This window comes from Cinclus cinclus, chromosome Z (assembly GCF_963662255.1).
Source record: "Cinclus cinclus chromosome Z, bCinCin1.1, whole genome shotgun sequence".
Taxonomy (NCBI): domain Eukaryota; kingdom Metazoa; phylum Chordata; class Aves; order Passeriformes; family Cinclidae; genus Cinclus; species Cinclus cinclus.
This window is the reverse complement of record NC_085084.1, coordinates 72,911,568-72,931,410: the sequence shown is the minus strand read 5'-3', so window position 1 is coordinate 72,931,410 and position 19,843 is coordinate 72,911,568. Positions and strand designations below refer to the sequence as shown.

Below are 19,843 nucleotides of genomic sequence, written 5' to 3'. Positions count from 1 at the left end.
CATTCCCCTTTTCTGGGCTATAAAAATCCCAGTGACTGTCACCTTAGATGTCCCTGGGGCAGATAACAGATGCTATATACGCATCAGCAAAATATCACAAGTCCAAGCCTGTTATTTATTAGAATGTTGAGAGATTTTTTCATTGTGGTTTCTTTTGCAGTTTTTTTGAAGGACTAATGAAGGCCAGGTTAGTCTTCTCTGGAGATTGGTGCACTGTGGTTTGAATCAAAAACCGTGGTGCCTCTTTAGGGCCGTGTTACCTGCTATCTCTACTGGAGGATCTGATGCAGTGGTAGGTGATACATTCAGAGAAAAAACTATCAAGGCTTTTGGTGTATGGATGTTGCTGCTCTGGGTGCAGAACCAGGACAGGCTGGCTGAGATTTTCCAGTTTCAAGTCCTTGTCCTTTGTAGTTGTTGTGGCTGTGAAATTCTTGTTCTCTTACGTACTTCTGCTGGGCAGTGGGAGCTGGAAGAGGCTGCAAAGAAATTTAAAGATGGCATATTTTTTTCATTTAGAATTTCCTGACCCTTTCAGTTTGTCATGTTGTCTTCCTTCCACTGTAGTATTTGCATAACTTTTGGTCTGTAAAAAAAGGGTCTGTTAAAAAAAAAAAAAAGACTTTATCACTGTTTATTGTTTAATGAACAAGAATTTCACCAATGTTTTAGTGAGAGAGTGAATGGACTGTTCTACACTTCATTTCACATCTTGGAGTAGACAAACATTTTTCCCTCAAAAACAGCTATTACAATGATAAAATGCTATTTTAATAGAATTCATGGTGAGGTTTGTGGTTTTTTTGTGAATTGGCGAACACAGATAACGTTTTAAACAGAAGAAATTTAGAGGTATTTCTGTAAAGCATTTTTTTCTGAAACATAAGTTTAGAATTAGTTTGAATAGCATTTCTTGAGCTTTTTTATTCCTGTTTTCTTACATTGTGACATGTTAGTAGTGACAACCAGCATTTCATTAACAAGTTTCAAAAGTTTCATGGGACACAAATGTGAGACACATTGACCTGGAAAATAAGGAGCCCTTCAGTCAGTACCTCTTAGCTTTTACCCACAGAGATTTAGAAGTAAAATAGTGAAATGCTTATCTCCTTTCATGGGCTTACGCTCTATTGTTAAGAGAAGTACAGAAAATGCAGTATAAATATTTTGATTTTACAAACTACAAATTCATAAAGATGAAATTAACCGTCTGTTTTCCCTTAAATGTGTTATTGTATTACTGCATGTGGATTGTATCAGTGAATTATTTGCATATTGTTTCAGGATCTCGAAGTACTTTTGACTACCTGCATGCCTTGATACAGCAACAACATCTAAAAAAAATTAGATTTGAAATATAATTAAAATTCTGAAAGAAAAAAATTCTAACTCAAGTCCTTTCAGATATTCCATTCATCAGTATTTATGATTAAAACTGTTTTCAATCACTATTATTTTAATCTCATTCAAAATTTTAATCAGTTTTGAAATTTGTTCTAAAATAGTAGTACTAGTAGTATATACTAGTAGGGATGAGCTTTATCCAATTCATCCAAAGTGATGAATGTGAAGCTTCAAATGTAAAGCTTATGAACATTAGAAATGCATTTGGTTTGAAGTTGAGGTTTTTTCTCATAACTGTTCATCACTGTAGTAAGGTTTTGGTGTCAGTCCATGACCAGAAGGAAGGAGGGAAGAGCTGTGCCTGCATAAGCAGTTTTTTGGCAGTAGCTGAGGGAAAGGATCCGGCTGGAGTGGCTTCTCCTGAGCCCTGCATAAGGCCAGCATGGTTAGCCTGGGAGCAGAAGGTGGATTCATTGGAAGTGTTTCTACTTTGCACTCAAGGTAACTGCACAAAACCACAAGGACAGATGTGGAAGTGACATTTCTGCTGGTGGATTCAGTGATGACAAGGAGCATCCAGAGGCACTGTTACATAGAATCATAGAGTGGTAGAGAATGTCAAGGGGTTGAAGGGATCTTAAAGACCATCTAATCCCAATCTCCTTGCCATAGGGATGCCTCCCACTAGACTGAGTCGCTCAAGGCCTTACTGACCTGGCCACGAGCATTGCCAAGGTTGGGGTGTCCACAACCTCTCTGGGTAACCTGTGATAGTGCCCCACCACCCTCACAGCAAAGAATTTAATCTCCTCATTGCAGTAAAGGATAACACCACTGGTTGGCCCAGGCTGGAGACCATTCCCAGGAGACACACATTAGAGCTGTGGCCACCCTGATGGTGTTTAATATATGGGAAGAGGCTACTGTATATAGCAGCAAGGGCCACAATGGAAGTGACACTTGTACTGACAGCATAAGCATTTTCACCGTTTTTAATCTGAGTTGTGTTTGTGAAGCAAAAATTGAAGTAATGGTCATTATTTTGAAATGGCAAAATTTACTCCATCTCAGGGAGAGTGCTTATGTATTCTTCAGCTTACTTGGAGAGCTTCTTTGGTGACTTCTTTACTGGATTGGTGGTTTTTGCATATTTTAGAAGTAGAGAGACAAGGACATGTATAAACGGGAAGGAAAGTAGCTGTAAGCAGAAAAGTAAACACAATATTGTTGGCTCAACATTGTTTATCTATGGCTAAATCCTCATTAAGTTCTTGTGTTTGATATACTTTCACAATGTATAGTTATAACGTGTGAGAGTGCTCCCCTTTGATTAATGGCTTCTTTGCATGGCACTGGAGTCATTGCTTCCATTACCATAAAAGCATTTTGGACAATATCAAATTTTCTGTGCCTGATGGACAGGAAGTACCAATGTGTTTGTACAAAACGTTTTTAATTTTATTGTTTATATAAATTGTCTCCTTGTTCTTTATGATCAGAGCAAATCTCCATGCCTTCTTAGGTACTCTCTGGACCTGACTGCAGAGGGCACTGGCAGGGGAATCATCACTCAGGCAGGTCTTCAGAGCACGTACAGGCAGTGGATATGTCTCACCCCCCTTTTCTGCAGATTCCCAGTTCCCAAGAATGCAGAGGGGAAGAGGCTCTATTGTGATTTTGTACTGTGTGTGGTGCTACCAGATTAACAGAGGTTTCACACTGAGTTTTGAGAGGAGGTATTTCTGACCCAAATTTGTAGGAGAAATTACAAATACCCTAAGAGTTTTACCCTTGAAAACTCTTCATTATTTTTAATAGTCTAAACATGACATCTGACATAAAGACATAAATGTTTAGACCAGCTTCAGTATCTGTTTTTAGTGTGCCTAATACATGATGCTCTGTAAAATCATACAAAATACATTAAGTTCGCATTTATCTCAAAATTGCTTGTCAGTAGAGCAGTGATGTATGCTGCAGAAGTTGTGATCAGCTGACAAACTGCTTTGATGTGGTTGTTCAAAAGCCATGACACCTCCTGCAGCTCAGTGCCATAAACAATGCTTGTGTCAGATCCTGCCGTCACTTTGCCATGGCTGCAAAGGAAAAGTTCAGTCCAGAAATGGATATTTTTTACTTTCTGCCAGGTTGTGTGAAATTCTGACAACCAGAAGTGACTCTAAATCCCCAGATGCACATCACTGAGCTGTAAGGCCAGGACTGGTGACAGCAGAGGACTGTGGAGCTGCCACACTGCATGAGATGCTCCCCTCTGCCTTGCCCTCTAGCCTCTCTAGGAAATTACACTGTGCATGGGTCACATCTGCCACTGCCTTTCTTTTCCCACTTGGCTCCTGGTCTGGGCATGAGGCAGCAGGTCCCCAGCCGTGTGAGTGCCATGTCCCTCCCTGTTGCATGGTTTTGTCACAGAGAGGGCAGAATGCAGTGGTCTGCTAAGTGCTGGCCATCACCTGAGGCTGCTTGCAGAGGCAGTGCCAGGGCTGGTGGTGCTTATGCCCAGTTCCCAAGTGTGTATCCAGCCATATCCCTGTTGTGTGTTAGGGGGAATTCCCTAACTTCTAGGGAGAACTAAACAGGGAGGATAAAAATATAGGTCTCTCTGGATCCTTGCTCTTGTTTTCTCTGGCATAATCCAGGGCTCTGTATTTACTCCATAGTGACAATTTATAGGCCAGTGTAACTGGGGCCACTGTTTGACTTTCTCTCTCTCTTTCATCATCTGCAACCTGGAGATAGTAGTGTTTTCTAGGGCTGAGTGAATAATTCATTATGTGGCTCCTTATTAAGCAGATGTTGTCTCTCTGTTTGTGGATAGTCTGCAAATGGATTGCATTTAGTTCAAATTTATTTGTTGTTCCAATTTATTCACCAAATACTTTAAGTAAATAAAGTTATTGGCCTATAGTGCTTTCAGAATACGAATTTGAAGCCTGCCTTACATGACTATTTGTCATTGCTGGTTAAAATTTCTTATTTCAGCAACTATGCCTTCCAGTAAACTTGTCTCATAGAACTTCCCCAGAAAGAAACACAAGGATGCTATGAATATGTTAAGAGTGAATGTTTAGGGGTATTCTCTCTTCCTTATTACTAATGCAGCTGAAATGCTTATCTGCCTCGTTGGGTGTTGTGAAAATTGGAAAGCTGTTTTCTGAATGTGAAATGCTTCTTAAGTGGACACAGATACCCCAGCCCTGGCCGTTTGTCCATGCCTCTCCTTTAGGTAGCAGGTGGTGCATCGTTCCAGCTACTACTTCCACTACTCCTGAGTGCAGGGCAGAAGGTGAGCACAGGAGGTGGCACATGCTATGGTCAGAACCCCTGGACCAAGCAGGAATCCATGCGACTAAGTCCATGCTAATGAAGAAAATAGGTGAGGGCCCAGGGAAGATGGCGTGGATTGGCTCTCTTCCACACAGTTGGACTTTTCTTCCCCAAAGATTTCCCTACTGACTTACAGATGTGGTGTGTGAGCTGTGCTGTCTTCCAGACCATTCCTGGGAGATCTTCCCAGTCTTCTGAATCTGTGTCACAGACTATACAAGCAGTATGAATGCATGAACGTCCCTGTCCTTAGGTCCTGGGTAGTATCCAGCATTTCAGGAACATATTTAAAAGCCTACAAGTTGCTCAATGCAGTTGCTTGAAGCCCTAGGTGCTCCTAAGCTAAGTAACAGCTTGCCCACTGAGAAGAGGAGATGTCCCCCTTTGCTCCCCCTCTCCTGATGTACCACTGCTACCTTGGAAGTCATAAGTGGAGAGGGAAAAGGGGCACCCAAGTCAAATCTGTGTAGTGGTCTGTGATAGGAATGAGGGCGGCACAGGCCTGTTCTTCAAAGACATACCTGCCAGGCAGCTAAAGGAGAGGAGTTTTGGCCTATGGCTCCTTATACAATGCCATTTTGTTTTCAGCAGAGAGGCTGGGGCCTCCTCTGGATATTCTGCTGGATTCACTGAACTGCACAGCATTCAGCGTGCAATGGAAGATGCCGAAGCAGCACACGAGCACCATCACAGGGTACACGGTAAGTGATGTCTGGGCTGCTGCCTGGCCTCAGGCTTCACACACTGAAACCAGTGGGACAGCCCCTTCTCCTTACAAACAGTGCCACTGCCCAGAAAGCAGCCAGGGGACAGTGGGCTTGAGTGGATTGATCTGGACTGAGTGATTGAGACCTTAAAAAACGGGCAGTTCATGTTTTAGAAACAAGCTATGATGGGAATTTGGGTTGGGTGCCTAAGGCCTGCAGTGGATATAGATTGTTGTGGTTTTCCTGCAAGGCTCTCAGTGCTCTCTGCAGCTGATAAAACAGTAAAGTAGAACAGAGAAGGACGATATTACACTGTGCAAGTGAGGGCCATGCAGATCCTTTGACCTGTACTTCCAGCCTGAGGATTATGTTAGCAGGAATATGCTTTCAAACTAAGCCTCTAAAACTTCCTAGACTGGCAGTAGGTGCACGGGAAGGAGTGTTTAATGGAATCTCTTCCTGGATAGGTACTGCACAGAATCCCTGGGAACCCACCTACAGCCATAAAAAAACAAAAGGAGGTTTTGTTTTATTCCCCCCACCTCAGAAGTCAGCTTCTCTTAAAGTAGCTGAGTGATTTTCCTGTTGTGCTCAGCAGTTGTATAGGCAAGTCTCCCCATCAAGCCTCTGCCATGTTACCTTCTGCCTATAGGGCAAAACAGAAGGGCTAAGCTAAACTGGCTAGTGTATTTTAGTGTGCAAGAAGAAAAACGATGAGCACTAACATGCCACTCATTCATTTTTGTTAGGTATTGTTTTAACAGGTATTCCATGGCAATGAAACAGTGCCAAAATGGAAGTTAGTCAGTGGGAAATTAGCACCAAAGATGTGAGATGTTGACTAGAATGTGTTGCTTTCCCCTTCATCAACAACAAAAAGCCCCAAATAGCAGCTTTTCTTATCAGCATTTTCTATGGATGGATTTGAAATTTTCAGGAATAAAATAGCCAAAATTCAGTTTTATGTTAAAAGGTGGGAAGCAGAGTACTACTGAGTACCTTATTAATAATGTACACTGAAAGAATGAGAAAAATCCCTGCAATAGGTATTTCTGGTACACATGTTCCTTTATCCCACAGTCTTATAAATCACATCAGTGCAGCCCAACTACTGTGTTAATTTTTATTCATTATGGACTAGAATATAGTAGTCTAAAACTCCAAAAGCACTTGCTGTGGCCAGGACCTGACTCAGGTGGGCTCTGAGTGTGGCTGAGTCCACCCTTCTCTGCAAAAACAGAGGTGCAGGAAGTAAGCGGCTTAAGTTGTAAACAGTTTCCACTCTTCATGCATGTAGATCAAGCATCTGAGCTCCACTTCTTTTTTTTTTTCTTTAAGCTCTGAGCTGGTGTGTGGCATGATAATAAAACCAAGGACAAGCAGCATCAGTAGTGCTGTACCCAAAATGTCCTCACTGTAGGATCCTGACCCTCTGGCATCTCTGGGTCCCTGTGTACAGGAAAGCAGATTGTCTGTCTCTTTAGTCTCCAGAACATGGCAACAGACATGGAGAGACATTTTATAATAGAGCCGTTTTGATAATGTCATAATCATGTTATGTCAACATCTTCCTTATGTGAAGTGTCTGTGTTGTGCAGACTAGTTCCACAGCTCTTCAGCTGTCCATATTAACCACATAAAAATGATGCACAATTGAAATTGTCAGCTCAGGCCTGTGCTACAAACATTACAACTGTGTTTCACATTGGGCAAGTGTATACACTATGTGATGGTGTCCTTTGGTCACTCTGACAACTTCTAGCAAAAATGTAAGGAATATTAAAAGACTTTGGCATTTCCTGCATTTGAAAAGGTAGGGTATCATGGGCTCAAATTCTGTCCTCAGTGTGAGAATGATGCATTCATTCTTAAATTATTCTGAAACAATGAATTATTGCTTTAGCTGATTTGACTATATCTTCTTCCCAAGGTCTTTTACTCAGAAGTTGAAGGTGACAAAGCAGTTAAACAGCTCTCACATGATGTTCCCCTGAGTTTGGATATGATCAGCATGGTGAGTATTTTTTCATCAACAATCAGAGCACTGGAGCAGAACATGCAAGTAGAAACTTGCAGCTGTCTCCTTGTTGTAGTTTTGTGAAATATGGTGAGGATCCAAGCCCTGGATCTGCTCTGGGTATTAAGCAAAAGGAAATCACAATGTTTTGCATTTTTTCTCCTTCTGTCTGACCATCTTATAATGTAAAACTACTGAGACTTGCTCTCCGTTTCCTAGTACTGACCTTTGACATCTACTAAAATAGAACTTTTAATCTTAAATGCATTTTCACACATGTAAAGGGTGGAATTGCACAAGTCCACATTGCACAGTTAGAGAGAGCTGCACTATCACAGTATGTGTACTGCAGTGTCTGATGCAGCTGAGTTTACACACAGAGAATTTTTGCTTCTGTATGAGGCTGTGGCCTCCTGAAACATGGCTCTTTAGTTGCAGTTCTGCAAGTTCATATTCTAGAAGATTTCCCCCAGCTGCTGGTTTATTTTTTTCTTGAAAGGACTACTTTTTCTCATTGCTCTCCATTTTCTTTATGTTTTTTTTCTTTTGTATCTCCTTTGCATTCTTGCTTCAGTTTTTTTTAGTTTGTCCTTTCTCTTTCCTTATTCTCTTTTTCTACCCTAATTCCTCACTAGAAGTGTGAGTGAGGAGGATGCTCAGATTTCCTGTGGGTTTCCATCACTCTGGTTGTCAGTTCTGACTTCTGCAGGATTCTGAGATCACAGTGAATAAAACAATATTGCTGTCATGATATATAATTTCTTTATTCATGCTTTATTTTCTCCCTTCTTATCTTTATCTCTGTATTCCTCTCTTCCCTTTTTTTTGTTTCTTAAAACTATTCTTGCTAGGAGTGCCAAGAAAGATCAAACAGCACTGTTTTGTTTTGTTTTGTTTTTTATCTTAGTCCTAACAGCAGTGCTTCATAATCACTGGGAGAGTCTGTATCCCAATACCCATGCAAATGATTAACAGCTACACAGACTGCTGTATGCTGCAGCACTAGTCTTGTTTAATTCCCTGACCCATTATTGATGTGTTTTTGCCATCACTTTTTATTATGTTAGTTCTTAACAAGTCCTATTTGCTCTTTCCCAGGGTCAACCTGAAGGACAAGCAATTTTTGTAAGTATTGCTTCACATGAAACTTGGTCACAGATGTGATTTTAAAAAAAAAAAAGAAATGTTTCTGACTTGGTCTCTCCACAGACTCACACAAAAAATTGATCTCAAATGTTGTTTCTATGTAGCACTTAATACATGATCTTTTGTGGTCAAAATCTAGCAGACAGTAGCCTCAAATGCCCAAAATCCACAGGTGGACAAGGTGGACACCTGTAGGCAAAGTAGCTCCCTTTTTAGCAAGGCATAAACCCTTTTCTCAGTCATTGGAGCTATTTATGGATGTCTTGTTTTGATGGAGTAAATTTGTGTAAGAAATGAGATATATCCAGGCAGTGAGGATTTAGAGATTATGGGGGCAGTCAAGTTGTCAGACAGTAAAAGGGAAGAACAAAGTCAGGCAGCTGGAGAGGACACAAAGAGGGAAAAGCCTGAGCCAGTCCAGAGAGAGCCAAGAAGGAGGAGGAGCATAGGAAGAGGCCAGCCTTGCAATGCCCAGGAGGAAGGAGTGGGAGACTAGCTACTAGTGTAAAATAAGTTTGAAAGAAATACCAACTATCTTAATGGCTTTGCAGCTGGTGAATTAATCAGATTGATTATTTCCAGTCCTGCACTCAGTCCAGTCTGCTTCGTGTAAGCAGGAAACAGGTTGGGTTTATTGTGAGCAGGAAGCAAGCAAGAGGTGCTTGGGTTTGGATAGAAGAGCAATGTCAGTGTTTACCTGAAATCCCTAGCATCAACATCCTCTTGCAAACTTGTTTTCTGAGATCTATTTTAGGATTAGAGAAATCTCACACAGTTGGTGGAACTCACAGAGCTGTTGTGGTCTGACAAAAGGGAGGTTTGGTTGGACTACAGGAGGCTGAGTCCTCAGGATGCACTTGAACTGGGACTATCTGGTTCAATCCTAGCTGAGCTGAGTCTGGATTATGACATTTCAGAGTTGAGCACTTCCACACTGGGCACATTTTCTTCTGCTTGATAAAAATAACACTTCTGAGGGGTACTTGTGTAGAAGTATGAATGGCTGGGATTAATCAGCTCCCAGCTGTCATTAATCCTCCAGGAAGTGGTGTTCTTGATGAAATGCTTTCAGTTGTATTCATACAGAAATATTCTCAACAGAAATCTGCAATAGTTTTGTGGTTAAGTCTGTTAATGTTTCCATCACTAAACCTCCTCTCCTGGTGCTGGGTATGACCCTGCTGCTTTCTTGGAGGCTTCTCTGGGCCAAGTGGGACTGCTGTAGCAAGAGCTGATTTGTACTGCCTGTTTCTGTGCATGTGTATGTTCCCATGTCTGTGTGTCAGCAAAGTGAATAATGTATTATTGTGTATTATATCATCGTAAAGGAGAGAATACATAAGTGACAGCAGCCAGGAGAAGTGCAGATGCAGTACCATTTAGTGTAGATGGTTGCTCTAACTGGGCATAATATTCAGGAACTCCAGCACACATAGTTAAAAAAAACAAGAAAAAAATCAATAAAAATTAGTAGGCTTTAAAGGTGGGAAGTCTTATGTTGGGCACAGAGCTCTGGAGAGCCACACTGCTCCCTGTCAAATCACTGAACAAACCAGTAAAAAATGGGGAGTGACCAGCTGAGACCAGTAGTTCAGGGAAGGAATTGTCATCAAGGGAGAGAGTGTCATTAAAACCAGCTCAGTTCCTGCAGCTGTGCTGTAATCCAGGGTCTGATGGTTTTTTGGATTAAAACAAAACAGAAAACAGACATTCTTCTGGAAAACAATTTGTAATCCTGGTTTCTGTGAAGCATCTTACTGAGCCTCACAGTTTCAACACACTTGTAGGGAAAAGCAAGTTGTGTGGCAGGGCAGGGGATATGGGATAATCTAAGTGAAATTGGCTCCCCTACCACAGAAAAAAGGCATCCCATTGCCTCGCCCTACTCAACAGTGTGAGATTGTAATGAGAATACCAAATGTCATTTTTCAGGATTTTAGCAACGGAGTTGTGAAACATATCAAAGTGAAGTTGGTGACTGTTGAAGCATTATCAGCAATTGAGTGTTGAGTTTGGGGCATCAGACTTCAAAATACAGAGCTAATCTGAGTGGAGGGGGGACTACAAAAATGATGGGAATAACTCTTCCACATACTACCCAAATTTGTTATCTGTGAGGCCACTCTGTCTCTTCTGAGAGAGATAGAACTTGGGTTTAAGACATGTCTTCTAAATACAAGCAAAAAAGGAAATTAAATATGTATTCCCAGGCTGCTGGACAGTGGGGCACAAGGAAATGTGTTTCTATTCCAGGATCTGATCTGAAAGTGTACCTAGTGTGAGGTGGGTATTCCCCGACATTGACACAGATCAGGGTAGTGTGATGGTGTCCTTGAATTTGTGCTATTCACTGATGTTCTAATCCTTGAAGATTATGTTTGGTTTTGGAGATACCCACTGTGTTCCAGTCCTGTGTTCATGAAGAAGGCACTGCCAGAAGGAGGCAGGTAGCCATGTGTGTAAGGCATGAGTGAGTGCACCTTGCCAAGGTGTTGAGGGCACACACATTGAACTTGTTGAATACTTCAGTAGATATTAGGGCTTTGATCTTGATTGGCCAGGTGCTCAATGCGATTCCCTCTCTTTAGTTTATTGTAGACTTGAGTCTGGAGGTGATAATATGAGGCACATACATGAATATCCAACTCTCTCCAAGGGCCAAGTTCCTGAATAGTGTGAAAGCAGTAAGGCAAGTAATGAAAGATTTTCCCTCATGAGTGTAATAAAGAGAAATACCGGCAGGAAAAAATGCACATAGTTGAAGGGGAGGCAGACAGTATGTATGGCATAGAGGATAGAAAGGCAGGAGCAGGGGCATCAGTTCTGTCACCAGGAGGAGGTAAAGGGTTTTCAGCAACTGGTTTCTCAGACCACATTGTAAAGGACCTCAGTCCCTTCAACTATGAGACTGAAAGACCGAGATTAATCTTTCAGAGTGAGTGTTCTTGCTGCCTTTCTCTGGACAGTCACTATTCCAGCATTGTTATAATCTCAGATTCATCTCAGACTTGTCCAGATCATTTGAGCAGATCAAGGGTCAATGATGGAAAAATGAGTGATCAGGTGATCCATGTTAATAGGAAATCAGTGTTGGAGCTCCAAAACACGTCCTGAGAAAAGACAGATGATAATGTGTTGCTGAACAATGCTGTATAAAAAATGTAAGTTCCCCAAAGCATATAGAGGAAGTGTTTTTTTCCAAAAGACCGTCGAAAGGAAGTTTAGCAGTTAATAAAACTTTGGGATTGTTTACTATTTTAATGCAACTGGAAGTGCAGATTTGAAATCTGTTCCAACATGAAGAAAAAGGAGGACTATGCATTTTCAAATGCTCTGTGACTAATGTGTTTAATATCAGAGAATGAAAACCAGAAGAATAATAGCTCTAAAACAGGTGTTTTCTGGAAGATTTGAACTGGCTTCTCTGAAGGGCATTCATCAGCCCAAGCTCTTCACATGGAGCTGAGCATTGCCTCCTTTACAGTAGTTGTCTGTGGGTTAATCTCTCTGTGTTTGTGGCAGAAGGACAAATAAGGGAAATGCTCGCTTCAGGTCAAGGCTGTTAGCTGAGCTCATAAAATTGTGAGAGATGATGGGACAGGGCTCTGCTCTGTGAGAAATTAAAGATCATCAGTTCACACTGCATCAAATTGCTTCACTCCCAGGAGGTTTAATGGCCTCTGAATTTAAAAGAGAAATAAAAACAAACAAGAAAGAAAAGGGGAAAACACACCAGACTGATACCAAATCCTAACGGTTGGCTCAAAAGAGGGAATAGTATGTGACTTTGACTTCACCAGTGAAAAAAGCTAGACATCAAATGCAAACGATCTGCAACCTTAGGAGTTACGCTGAGAAATGGGTCCGGGTCAACCTTGTGGAACCCCCTGGGACAAAGCTGCAGCTTGAGAGGAAACATGATTCTATTTGTGTTTGTTGTTTCTGAGCTGTACTGGGCTGGGGATAATCTTCCTAGGAGAATACAGGGAAAACACCATGTAAGGTCCCTGAGTCCCAGCTCACAGCACCATACCCAGTTACACAGAACTGCTGTCATAACGTGCTTGTCTGCTTTTGCCTTGGCAGGATGTTGTTATTGGCAACCTGAAGCCAGGCACTCCACACCGTGTTAGCGTTGGAGCATACGGCTGGGCAGGGAAAGGACGGCCCAGCATGCCCAGGGAGGTGACAACTTTATCCCAAGGTAACTCTGCCTGCAGAGCTCTGCTGCAAAACTGGCAGGGCAGATGTCTCTAGCATCCACACCTAACCTCTGTCGTGTGCAGTATCACAGTATTTCGCTGGTGCTTTTCTGCAAGTAGAGGGTTTTAGGAAGGCAATAAGGTGAGGGGAGAAGCCTATGAATTTGATTCCTAAGTCCGTGGGTGTTGGGCTGTTGTGTGTAGCAGCCTGGCTGCTTCTCTAATGCTATTCCTTTGCACTTCTTCTTAGATAAGTGCATGCCTCCTGCACCACCCTATCAGCCCCAGATCGTGGTGGTTTCTGATTCAGAAGTTGCATTGTCCTGGAAGCCTGGAGTAAATGAAGGAAGTTCTCCCATCCAGTACTATACAGTGGAGTTTATCAGGCAAGTTTGCTAGTGGAGTCTAAATTTCAGTGTTTGTGCATTATAGTGTTTTGGGGGTTTTTTTTAACCTGAGCTGCATTATTCACCTGCATATAGATATGATTTATTTGCTTACTGTGTATCAAATGCTTAGTTTTCATCTCAGTGTGTGTTGAATTACCATGGGAATTCAAAGACAAAACCAGAAAGGATCCAATTGGTTATAAAATCACAAATAAATTGTACTTTCTTATGGAAGAAAAATAAAGTCTGATTTGATCTGTTCCCTCTAATAGTGGCCTGGGTGAATGAAGTTTTAAGTTTCTCCTGTCATCACATGCTGTCAAACCAAGCTGAGAAAAGAGTGTTTGGCAGAATGTTTTCCCTGGGCTGCTATAGAAAATAATCTGAGGACTGAAAATTCAGTGTGTTTGACAGTTTGACCTGACAAAAGTTATAGAATCATAGATGCATCAATATTGGAAGAGACCTTCAAGATCATCCAGCCCAGCCATCAACCCAACGCTACCACTATAGCCCCTAAATCACTAAATCACATCACCCAGTGCCAGACCCAGCACCTCTTGAACACAAAGTCATTTGGGTCTTGGGCTTGCAGGATTTAGACTTGCTTTGTTATGATAATGCTAATCAAGTTTACATTAAATGTTTATCTCTCTGTTTAGGTTTGGGGGGGAAAGTGGGGAGTTGATTGGGCGCTTTTTTGGTTCTTTTATGTTGAACTCTCAAAATTCACAACAGTAGAACTGAACTGTCAGAAGTTGCCAGTCAAATTGCTCTTATAAGCTGCATAAAAAAATGTCAAGGAAGTAATTGTATTTGCAAGCATAAACAAGTATTTGTACTTGACTGTTCATATGCTTGCGTGAGCTAATATCTGCATACATATCTGTATATTTTTATTTGCCTCAATGTTTACCCTTACAGTTTATGTAAAATTCACCCTTTTAATCCTTTGAGTGAATACTTGATAACAGGTTTTAGTGAGGTTCCTGGAAAAGAAGAGAGAGTTGATTCTTTAATTACTCTGATCTGTAAAAGGTCAAAAAAATCATTCTTCAGGAAAGCACAGTCATTTTTTAAAAAGAACTGCTGTTAGAACAGGCAGGAAAAAAGTGACTTTCAAAGTACGGGTATCTCTTCAATAGAAGATATTGATAGAGCAAAATGATATTGATATAGCAAAAAGAATACCCAGACTGAAAACCTACTTGTTAACTGATGCACTTTGTGTTTGGGCTGATATTCCCCATATTTAGTTGGAGGCCATACAGTGTTCAGTGCACTGCGAGGCAGGACTCTAGGGCTGAAGGTATTTATCTCCTTTGTGTCATATCTCCTGTAGACCTACAATGAAATTCCTTCAATATCTATTTTTTGAACATAATTTTTATCTGAGCTTTTTGCTGTCTCTCCATTTCCTCTCTCTCATTTGGTCAGTTGATGGGGAAAGGATTTTGTTGAGTTCTGATTGAGTGCACTTCTATCACCTCTGTGCTTTTACTGGAAAGTGGAATCTGCAGGCTTATGTACACTTCTTCATAGCACCAGGAGCTTGCTAATGGAAGAAGTGGGCACCACCATCATCTCCATCTGACACACTGAAAGTACACCCTTGAATGTTTTTGTTCAGCCAGGGAGTGGAAAACTGATGTTTAGGTCAAAAGATGTGAGTGATTGAAATTTCAGTGTTTCATTGGCTTTAGACTTTGGGAAAGAATTTGCTAACAGCAAAATGTTTTGATTACACTGTTTAGTTTGAGGTCTGAAGTTAAGTAGAAAGTGCCTTTGTTAATTTTGGGATTATGCTCTCTTAGACTTGGAAGCTTGGTTGTATATTTTGAGTAAGTTCAATGAACCATAAGCCCTAATGGCAGTTAGAGGTAAACATTTAACTTTAAGCTTTGTTGTCTTTTGCTGCATATAGTTTTAATTACTATAAAATATATTATCATTACTTAAAGCTAGTAAATTAAACCAATGTAAAACTAAAACAAATCAGTTCAAGTAAATTAGAATTGGGTCCACTTATGCCAAAGAAATGCACCATTATCCTGTGATTTTGCAAAGTTAATAACTTTCTAATGCAAATCTGTAATTTTGCTTGGTTACAGTACAAATGTCTAAAAGCTACACTGTTTAAGTAATTTAAGTATTTTAAAGACATTGTTTAAGTAATTTCCATCTCCTTAGAATTAACTTTATGACTTCAACCATAGGAAAAACATGCTGGGACAAAACACTCCTCTCAGTTGCTCAGCTGTGATACTGGGGAAATTCAGTACATTCATGAAAATTCAGCACATTAATTGTTTTGTGATACCAGAATCAGAACTAGAGCTTGCCTGCAGCCTGTCTCTAAATTTGGTGCTTTACTTAAGCACTTGCCTAAGGGGTTTCCCTTGGGACTTGTTGGTTCAGTACAGGCAATGGAGGGCTGCAGGCATCTTCAGATATAGGATGAGCTGAGCTAGTTCAGGCTCTACTCTGCTGTTGTCTAAAAGAGGATGCTAAGAAGACCACAATACAATTGTCTAAATGCTGAAAGTTAGGAGGGAGACTGTAGGACTGACTCTTCACTAGTCAGTTCATAGGGAATATGCAATAGAATGTGTTAAAACCAAAATACATAGTGTCTGTGCATCTTTGTAGGCTTAGTGTAAATATTCTGTTCATTAATGGTGAGGAGTATATAAGGAAAAATCACATTTTTATGAAAATCTCTAAAGCAGCATCCCATACTTAAGCATATGAGTTTGGGTGTTTCTCCTAAAGATGCTATACAAAATTAATTATTAGAAATGTTTTGGATATTTTCACTCAAATACTCCAAATACTCAAATTTTTAGTCTGTTGAATGCCTACACGATCTTTTTAACTTGGTGATTAACTTATCCAAACTTTCATAGCCACATAATAGCTACAGAATCACAAGTGTTTCAGCATCACATGCCCTAAAACAATCAGGTCACTTTATTTTCATCTCATTGGTATGTAGATGAAATCAAAAGCTTTTAATATTAAGCTTGTAATGCAAAAGAAATTTTTCAGTATCTTGGTAGTGACATGAAACTTAACGCTGCAATGAAGTAGGCAGGTTCTGCTGATAAAACTGGGAGATTTATTAGTATTCAGATGTTAGGGTGGCGCAGATTCAGTGAGCGTTGTACACAGATTTCTTGATTAGTTTGAAGCCTTCCCTCTCCTTCCCAGAAAAAATATATCCCTGAATCCATTCTCTGATGAATTCCGTCTGTCTCCACACTGCACTCAGCCAAACAGACATTGTTTGCTTTTGTTTGCAAAGAACCTGAAACAACAGCTCTGGCCACGGAGACACCTCCAAATGTCTATGAGAAATACTTTTAATACTGTTTCTCTGATCATTGCATGAAACAGGCATATCTGATGCAGCATTCACCTCACTGCTTGTGAGATTAACTCCTTGGAAAGGTAGATGATGAAGAAAGAGTTGTGAAAGGGAGGAAGTGCTTAACAACATTAGGTACCATCAGAAGAATATCTAACAAGAAAATGAGTTACCAAAATTGTCCACTTTTCCTTTCCTCACAACTGACCTGGCATATTGGTTGATCTATTTGTAGAAAGTGTCACAATAATGTGAAATAATAGTAGTTACTAAAAAGAATGTTACAGTGCAGTATATTCTACAAGAGATTTTTCCACAGTAAATGATGATGTATTGTACTTGTCATCCTATTTATTATTTGTTGGAATATTTTTTAAAAACCATTATAAGATGAATCTTCCCCTTGATATGAACGCAAATATGACACAGAAGGACAATCAGAATCTTAGAAAAATTGGATTCCTAGAAGGTGCCTCACACTTAAATATTTTCCAGGTGATTTTAAAAGGAAGTTAAAGTGACTATAGAATTGCTTTTCTCTCCATCAGAAAGAATTCCTTTCCTTGAATCACTTCCCAGGTTACAACATAAAGCAATAATCCAAACTTTTTGGGCATCTTTGGCATGGAATTCTGTCCTTGGTTCATACCCATCTGGTCCTATTGGCTTTAACCATGTATTTATTATCTTAAACCCACTATGACTTGTGTTACATTCTTTCTGCACAGCATTTATGTGTTGGAGATGCACAGCTGCATCAAGAGCAGGCAATGCCCTTGGAAGTTGTCTGAATTCCCCATTCACAGAATGTTTGTAGCTGCCCTGCCAGGTGTTGGCCAGAGGCAGAGAGATGTGTTGGGGAATGTAGTGCTGCAGAAAAATAGGAAAAGTGGTGACAAATGAGCCCTTTCAGTGTAAAATTCGACAGCACACTGAAATATGACATTATATAAAGGATCATGGAGACAGTTTTCAACAAAATGTTCTCATCTCAGGGATGGCTTGCCCTGGATGCACTCACCAGCTGACTTTGTGTTGCTTTCCCCATCTGTTTGCCATGTTTCCATCTCATACTGTTTTGTTCACACAGGGAGCATTCTGGAGAAGTAGCAAAGGTCAAGTGATAAATCTCCCTTTTTCCCTCTCCTTCAGCTGCACATCCTTACATGTTTGCAGGCATTTCCTTTTTTATAAACTTCTGCAGAAGGAAATGCTGGGAGAGACAGTCAGTGTATCTGAAGCCCAGCCTGCTGTTTGTGTTATCTCCTGAATCTTTTTAGGGTGCAATGCCTCCTTTGGGTCCCTTCATCAAAGGCAAGTTGTTTCCACTTGGGTGGACACATGGGCAAGGTCTGTTGCAAAGAAGCAGCTCTTGAGCTAGCAGGAATTCGAACCAAAAAAGGATGTGTACAGGAAAATTGAAAACACTACTAAGCGAGCCTTTGGAAGGAAGCAATGTTAACAGCTTTCATTTGGAAAAGACTATATATTTGCGTTTTGGCCCAGGCATCAAAAGCTCAGAGGAGGGAAACAATGGAAGAGTAGCCAAAATAAATGCACTCCTGTCTACAAGGAAGTGGTGGTGAAGGGTGACTTAAGATGGTCTGTTTAGCTATCATTACATCTTGTGCGTTTGTCTGATTTTGTTTTTATTTTTAGCAAGACAATGAGGTACTCATGTCCTATGTGCCACTGTGCACTTGAGACAGGCAGCTGGGAACTTCCACTTTGCCACTGCATTTGCCATGCTGGTACAAAGTAATGGAACCTCAGTGATCAATAAATCTTGTATTGACCTCTAAAAGAAAACATACATTAACTCTGGCATTTCCTTCCAGCTGAAAATAAACAAATACAAAATGCCTGCCTTGTGCTATAATTTTTAATTTGAACACTGTTGGAGACATTTGCAACTAGTCCTATGTAAACACTGGTAGATTCAGGGTGCACTTGGAGGTTATTTCCTGTAATAAATATAGCAAGAACACTGGAATAATTGTCTCTGAAAGCTGTTTCTGTCCTTATTTTACTTTCATAAACTTTAATATTTTGGGTGGCCTAGAGTGAATGTTTACATTATTGATATATGTTTGTATTTTTTTTAGCTTCTTACTTTGTTCTGTCTTTGATAAGAAGAGGCCACTTTTAGAGAGAGTGGAAATGGTGTGAAAGCATCAGAATACTCTCAGAGCACTTGAAATTGCCCCTTCCCCCCTTTACAGTGTGCCTATATATATGAACTTAAAACACTTAATAACAAACTGCCATGTGAATGGTTATACTGATTTCACTTGAAATATAATGGCACTTAGAGAAGCACTTACTGGCAGTTGGCTTCCAGTATGAATCAGGAGTTAAACTGGCATTGTCCAAAGGCAGCTTTAGGAATGTTGTTACAAAATCTAGGCACATGGGGCCATGGTCCCTGCATTATTTTCTGTGGGTTTTGTGAGTTGTCTGTGTGTGGTTTTTGGTGGGGTTTTCTTTTCGGCTTTTTTTGTTTGGGTTGTGTTTTTTTTTTTTTTTTGTTTTTTGTTTTTCTGAAGAGAAGACTTTGGATCTGTATGTTCCTATGTGAGTGGATTAACCTGATTACCTGGGAGATCAGATGTTGGATTCTTATCTTGCTAATGCTTGTATATGTTTGAAGGCACTTACTGGCATTAGAACACAAACTCTTAGAAATAAATCAAGATTTGCCCTCTATTACAAACTTGCTTTATGCAGCCACACAGAGAGTTGGGAAGTGCGGGTAGTAGACCCCCACTTGAAAAATATGAATCCAAAATCCACAAAACAGATAAATGGAACTGCGTATGTGAGTTGGTCTTCTAAATAAACTACTTGGCTTTATAAGCAAAATCTGAGTAATTGGGTTTGTATGATTGTACTTTTTTACATCACAGGCTTCACAGCTTAGTAATGATGGTTTGCACAATCTGATCCTTTAAGAGTGAAGGGTTTCAGTGATGATTTAGTAGACTTGTGTTTCATTAGTGTATTCCCTAGAAAATTATGAATGCAGCTAGTTTATACAGCCAGCTTTAATTATTTAAGATCTGGTCTTTGTTTGATCCTCAAGGCCAGACCTTGACAGCAACTGGACAGTAATAAGAGAGCAGATCCAGATGGAGTCCATGGTTCTCAAAGGACTTCTCCCAAACACAAAGTATCAGTTTGCCGTCCGAGCAGCGAACTCCTTTGGATCCAGCCCTGCCAGTGCACCGAGCGATGTCATCCGCACGTTCAGTGAGTACAAACACCTTTTTGTTAATAAAGCTAAACAAAAATGAAATATATCTGTAAATAAAGCGCGTCTGGGGTAG

General features: G+C 40.5%; 1 protein-coding gene across 3 annotated transcripts in view; it reads left to right on the top strand.

Annotated features, from left to right (window-relative positions):
* The window catches only part of EGFLAM (EGF like, fibronectin type III and laminin G domains), a 71,326-nt gene that overhangs the window by 10,247 nt on the left and 41,236 nt on the right, over positions 1-19,843 (top strand). For 2 of the 3 annotated variants that reach the window (XM_062512718.1, XM_062512716.1), the window contains exons 2-7: positions 5,278-5,390; positions 7,327-7,410; positions 8,512-8,538; positions 12,646-12,763; positions 13,012-13,147; positions 19,600-19,766. In XM_062512718.1, the coding sequence (XP_062368702.1) occupies positions 5,278-5,390; positions 7,327-7,410; positions 8,512-8,538; positions 12,646-12,763; positions 13,012-13,147; positions 19,600-19,766 (645 nt within the window). The remainder of the gene's footprint in view (positions 1-5,277; positions 5,391-7,326; positions 7,411-8,511; positions 8,539-12,645; positions 12,764-13,011; positions 13,148-19,599; positions 19,767-19,843) is intronic. The other variant, XM_062512717.1, reaches the window with a different exon arrangement.